This window comes from Pelodiscus sinensis, chromosome 5 (genome assembly GCF_052426305.1).
Source record: "Pelodiscus sinensis isolate ZL-2025 chromosome 5, ASM5242630v1, whole genome shotgun sequence".
NCBI lineage: Eukaryota > Metazoa > Chordata > Testudines > Trionychidae > Pelodiscus > Pelodiscus sinensis.
The window spans coordinates 64,978,042-64,984,041 of record NC_143056.1 but is presented as its reverse complement, the minus strand read 5'-3'; the positions used below and the strand labels follow the sequence as shown (position 1 = coordinate 64,984,041).

The following is a 6,000-nucleotide window of genomic DNA, read 5'->3' as shown; positions in this document are numbered from 1 at the left end:
GGCTCAAAGCGGCAGCCATGTAAATTTAAATGAAGCGGCGATTATTTAAATCGCCGCTTCATTTTACTCTGTCGGGTAGCCTAATCTACATGCCTCTGGCAACAGAGGCATGTAGTCTAGACGTACCCTCAACTATATTAACTTTGCCTTAAGCTCAGTTTTCACAAAGGAATAAGAACATCTCTACTTATGTCTGAGTCACTCTTACTAGGCCAAGAAGACATGCCTTCATTCCAGCCACTTATTTCAGGGCTGAATTTGGCCCATAAAATGCTAAATAAAAGCACCACCCACAAATAAGTTAATAAAATCACTTCACACTAGAACATGTTTCCACCAGCAGGATCTCAAAATCATTTTACTAACTCTCTCAGGCTTATTTCACTCATCCCTGAAACGTATCGAGCTTGGATGGTAGAATGTGACAGCATTTCTGTGCACATTTGTTTGAGGGAATGGAAGGAATGAATAATGTCTCCGCTTAACCATTTAATGTAGGTAGAATATAATTCTCCACTTAGAATTTGGCCAGACTACTCCAACTCCTTTGACTCTTGTATGACCTGATGTCTGGGTACTGAGCCAAGATGGGGGCTATTTAACTTCGGGGGAGGGGAGGGGCATGTTAGGTGCTCAGTACCTCTACAAACAAAAGCCCTGACCGCTTGTGGTCAGTAAGGGCCTGGTTATCAATGTATCATCCCAAATTCAGCACCTCCATCAGATGGCCCCCAACACCGTGAGCAGGGTGGGGACATCTTTTCTCCCAGTACTGAACCAGAGTGTAACTTACTGCCCTGCCAAGACTATTTCCTTCAGCGCTTGGGATTTCCTGGGAGGTGTCCTACTAACCAGGTTGTACTCTCATAGCTTGTAAGAACACAGCCTGAGCCTGGTATGCCAAAAAACTGGATTTTTTTAATACAACTTTTGAACACTAAGATCTTTGAAATGGACATGATAAGCAACACAGAGCTGCAGCATCACTTCATACTGTGTATAAGGCAATCAGCAGTGCCTCCGATAAGATATTGACAGACCATCTACAGCTGATAGATGATGAGGACATACTGCCTAGACAGATTCAACGTCAGAACCCGTGGGTAAACCTCCCCTCGCGCTAGTTCTCCTCCATGCCATAGCCCTCTGGATGGACTGTAGAATCAAGTCTTTATTATTGAGGATGTTGTAGCTGCTCAGATTCACCAGTTTGTCAAAGTCTTCCGCAGAATACATCAGCTTTGTAAAATAATAGGGTGAGTCGCTGTTGTCCAAATTTACATCACCATCCTTCATCTCTGAGGGACTGCGCTTCACCCCTGCAAAGGAAGAGAAAAGGCACTATAGAGAGCTGACTGGAATACGAGAGACAGGAAAATGTGTGTCTTGTGCACATAACCTTCTCAATAGCAATAGCAGTGAACAACTTCTAAGTTCTTCCAGTCAGTAGATGAGGGCTAGTATGAATGGAGCAGTCTGACTGGGGACTCTAACTCTGTGGGTATCCTACCTAGGGGTTGAAGGTTTTTGACTTCAGGGTTTTTTGATAATGCAGCTACATTTCAAATGCTGACTTTAAACCCAATGATGGCAAACTAATGTCCAAAGCAGAGCAGGGACAAAAATACATCGGAGGCAGTGGGCCAGTTTTGTTCCCTCTGCTCAGTTATGCTGCTGTAACACCAACAGGTGGAACCAAACCTAGGACCTCTGGAGCTTTCTCTCTGTAAGTTGTTTAAGTGTTACCAAAAGAGACAGTGAACCACACTCAGAAGGTGTGTGGGTTACACACTTCCCCTAGGTGAGGAAGCACATCCCCAGCTTCAGAGTCAACTCAAATGAAATCCCAGACAATCCCCACTTGTAGAGCTGACACGTGGAACCAAACTTGGGCCATCTGGAGCTCAGTGCATGAACCTTTACTGCTTGAGCTAAATGCCTCCCAGCTAAGGCTGTAGAGCAAACTCATTCCTTCACTCTCTCTCTCTGAGTGGTCTGTATTTATGACAGGATAACCCACTCACTGGGTGTGGTGTACCATCCCATGTAGTGGTACTCAGAAAAATTCCATTAACTTCAATGCTCTAGTTTGACATCTCACTGAGTGCAGAATTAGACTTACAAGCCTATTTTGGGCACTACTAGCCTGATTCTTCAGTGCCCCTTGTACCCAATCCCTGTGCAAAACCACTGAAATTCAGGCCATGTGTGTCAAATTCTGCCATTGGCATTAATCCACGCAATGCCACAGGAGGCAGAAAAGAATAAACCAACAGCGTTCAAGCCAGTCGCATCTCAAAGAGCAGAAGGGGGTTGGAAGTCTTCCGCATAGCAAACTACATTTCTCCAACTATTCGCCAGCTTAACACTAGATATGCCAGTATCCAACATTCCATTGTTTTTGGTAAGTTTCATTATTTATTTAGCACTTAATATCAGGAAATCCTGTTTACTTCATCCCGGGACAACAAATATCAAATATTTATGCTTTTGAGTTTGGAATTACACTTCCTTCCTTTCCTTTTTTAAGAGAATCAAATTTATTTGCAGCCTCAAAGCAAACTGCCCAGATTAATTTAATTTTCTACACTCTCTGCTAGTGCTTCAAGCAGGCCATACTTGAGATATTATCTGCAATATCTATTGGCGCCATGTGAAATTGACACACATGCTATATTCATGAAATGTCAACTGACTTCCACACTTTACTGTAACTTGGATTGCCAGTTTTTCCTGTTTGATTTCCAGGCTAGAGATACTGAATGCTACTGTGTAAAATTCCTGGTGATGTGCTAACAGTTTGCCTCAAATGGATGTTTTCATACTCTAGCATCATGAGCCGCATTTTCAATGCCAGTTATCTAGATTATAGATGCCACTGCCTCCTTTGAGCATGCAAATGCAGCATTTTTATTTTAAAGGGCCACCTTTGCAAAACCGGCCACCTACCCAAAATCAAATGATTAAATAAAAAGCTCTCTGGAGTGTCTCCCACTCAGCCAGAAATGAAAATTACCACCTTTAAAGTTGAAACCACTAGCTCTCCCATTCCCCAAATGCACTCTTTTACAGTTGAACTGTCAGTTTGAAGCTCAGATCTATGAATAAATTGTTCTTTGGAGGCAAATTGGTATGACTCATAACTCACAGGTTTGGACCTGGGGCACTGAGAAGCTAAACTCCGACATTCCTTCCACATACTCTCAGCTGTTTTTCATTAAGTGAACTGTGAAAGCCTCTGTTTGACCTGCTATGCTGTGTTCAAAAGCTTTGCTTAAATGTAAAGTGTTCTCTGGCTCCAGCTTTCTCACCAGTACATTGATTACGAACCTGCAAAGTTTTTACACCAGATTTAGCCACAGTGTGTCTGTTTAGCCTGTGGTTAACACTAACATTAATGTTCCATGGTAAACATTATAGTAAGTCTGGAGAAATTTTTCTCAACCACTTATTTTTTAGTTGCTTATAACTTTCTCCAAACATTCCTTCTGGGAGAAATTTTCCATGTGGTTGTCCCAGAGCAAATGAATTTTTCTGCAAAGCTTGAACAGACTCAATTTAACTATTAGAAGGGTTTTTTCTTTGCCTATTCTGATTTGTAATTTTGCACTTTGATAGCTCACAAGGGCTGCAGGTAGAAACTTCAAGCTTGGCTGGTTTCAGCATTCTCACTGGGAAAGGCAAATCACTCCAAGTCTGAACAAAATCAATTCATTATTTTGAAAGTTATGAGTATTTACTATTGGAATGTCTGCACAGGCACAGTTAGAACATTGTTATTTTTCTCAGATATCCTACAGCTGTTTAGAAAACTGGTTACCTAAGGAATCCTTCCAGTTTTAAGATGTTCTTTGGTGTTTAAGGCCTCAATGGAAAGGCACCTCCTGAGGGAACAGCCTGCTGCTAAATCGCTAGAGAGATTTAAGCACAGTTTTGGTGGAGAGACTGAGCAGTGCTGAGGATGGTGCTAGACACCGATTAAGTCAGGGGAGTGTGGGGATGAGAGCAGAGCTGGCCCAGAGCAGATGTGTCCATCTGCAGGTTGGTAGAGCTGCTACTCCAATATGTTCTTCCCACAGAATCCAGGAAAAATTCTAGCTAAGTCAGCCAAAAATTCTCTTACTTCATTCCATGGGAGGCCGGCCCCTCCCTTTGGGCTCCCTTCTTCTACCCTCTAACCCCTGTAGGAGCCCAAAGCAAGCCCACTGCAACCCATGACCCCTGCAATGCTCAGTTGGCAGGAAGGAGGCAAGGCCACAGCCCTGGTGTGCTGCAGCTTCAGCACTTGCAGATCCTGGGCAGTGTGACCACTGCACCCACAGCCCCAGTGCTCCAGGCCCCAGAGCACTGGGCAGGCAATGATCCAACTGTGACTCCCTGTGGGAAGTGCACTGGCCTGAGGGAGGGGCCACAATAGGCTGCTCAGCCTCCCCCTGCCTACAATGCCTGGCGCTCATGCTATTCTATCAATACTGTATTAACTCAGACATGCGCCAAACAGATTCCACGTATGGGTCTGGCAGTGTCCTACGGAGACCTTGGCATGCGCCGGCGACTAGTCTGCCAACCTCACAACATCTACCTAAGGAGAGACTTTCAGCTTAAATAAGGTAAAACGCTGTATAAATGCTCCTCTATGATCTCATTGTATACAAGCCTTCAAAACAGGCCAGAGCTAGAGCCAATACTTGTTCAGTAATGAAAGAAGTAAGCAGACAAACAGACACACACACACACTTTACATTTCATGTTAGAAGAAATCCCCACTATCAAACCAAAGCAGATGAAAATTTGAAACTGTCTGAAAAGGGGGGATTTTACTTGAGTCTCAAGGAGAGCCTTAACAACTCAAGCTTGCTGGGAAGTTCTATGAGTCTTGGCCGTGTGGCTCCATAGTGCTGAATGTCCCTGGGCGCATTGTCTGGCTTTTAAAAGCTCCACAAATGCTTCAGTAAAGTTATTACTGATCTGGTGCAGCCAATTTAAACATGGATGACAACAAGGCTGCCACCTGTCCACGGCTGGGTAACATCTCCTCCTGACCCTAAGTACGTCCAGTCTTCAGGACTCAACGTGCAAGGACTTTATCTTTGAGGCAGGCTATCTGACCAAAAAGTTCCAGCTGGCAGTGACCCATTAAGACCTCAAGAGGCCAGTTCTCAATAATACATCCCTATTACTGATAAAAAATAAAAAATGCCCCTTGGTTACTGAAGCAAAATGCAGGACAATGTAGCACTTTAAAGACTAACAAGATGGTTTATTAGATATGAGCTTTCGTGGGCCAGACCCACTTCCTCAGATCAAGTAGTGGAAGAAAGTAGTCACAACCATATATACCAAAGGATACAATTAAAAAAAACTGAACAAATATGAAAAGGACAAATCACATTGCAGAACAGAAGGGGGATGCGGGGGGGTGGGAAGGGGGAGGAAGGAAGGTAAGTGTCTGTGAATTGCTGATATTAAAGGTAGGGAGAGTGGGATGTTTGTGAGTTAATGGTATTACAGGTGATAATTGGGGAAACTGTCTTGGTAATGGGTGAGAAAGTTCAAAGTCTTGTTAAGTCCTTGTTGACAAGTGTCGAATTTTAACATGAATGACAGTTCAGAGGATTCCCTTGGTTACTGTTTGAGATGCACATGAATACCTGCACTTGTTTAAACAAGACAGCAGGACTAGAGTGTGAGGGTAGCTGTGAGCCTGGCCCAAAGCACATTTACCTCAAGAGGAACAGTTTCAACAGACACCAGAGCAGCCAGTCCAGAGCTATTACAGAATAGGACACAGACAGTAGGGTGGACTTGAACCCACACCTATTACATGCCAAACCAACAGCCAAACTTGTGGGCTACAGAGCAATCCAGAAACAGCTCTTGGCCTAACCGACATGTAATTAAATAACTTCCACAGGCAAGGGGGAAGCAAGCCCTGCATGGCTGAGGGCACATGCAGCACAACCACATATGACTCCCCCTCTCCCCAAAGCCTCTCTCAAG

The 6,000-nt window shown here is 44.0% G+C and overlaps 1 protein-coding gene across 1 annotated transcript in view; it reads right to left on the bottom strand.

Annotated features, from left to right (window-relative positions):
- Positions 1-331: 331 nt before the first annotated feature.
- The window catches only part of PLA2G4B (phospholipase A2 group IVB), a 44,986-nt gene continuing 39,317 nt past the window's right edge, over positions 332-6,000 (bottom strand). The window contains exon 20 of the mRNA XM_025188324.3: positions 332-1,319. Coding sequence (XP_025044109.3) covers positions 1,075-1,319 — 245 coding nt within the window. The 3' untranslated portion in view covers positions 332-1,074. The remainder of the gene's footprint in view (positions 1,320-6,000) is intronic.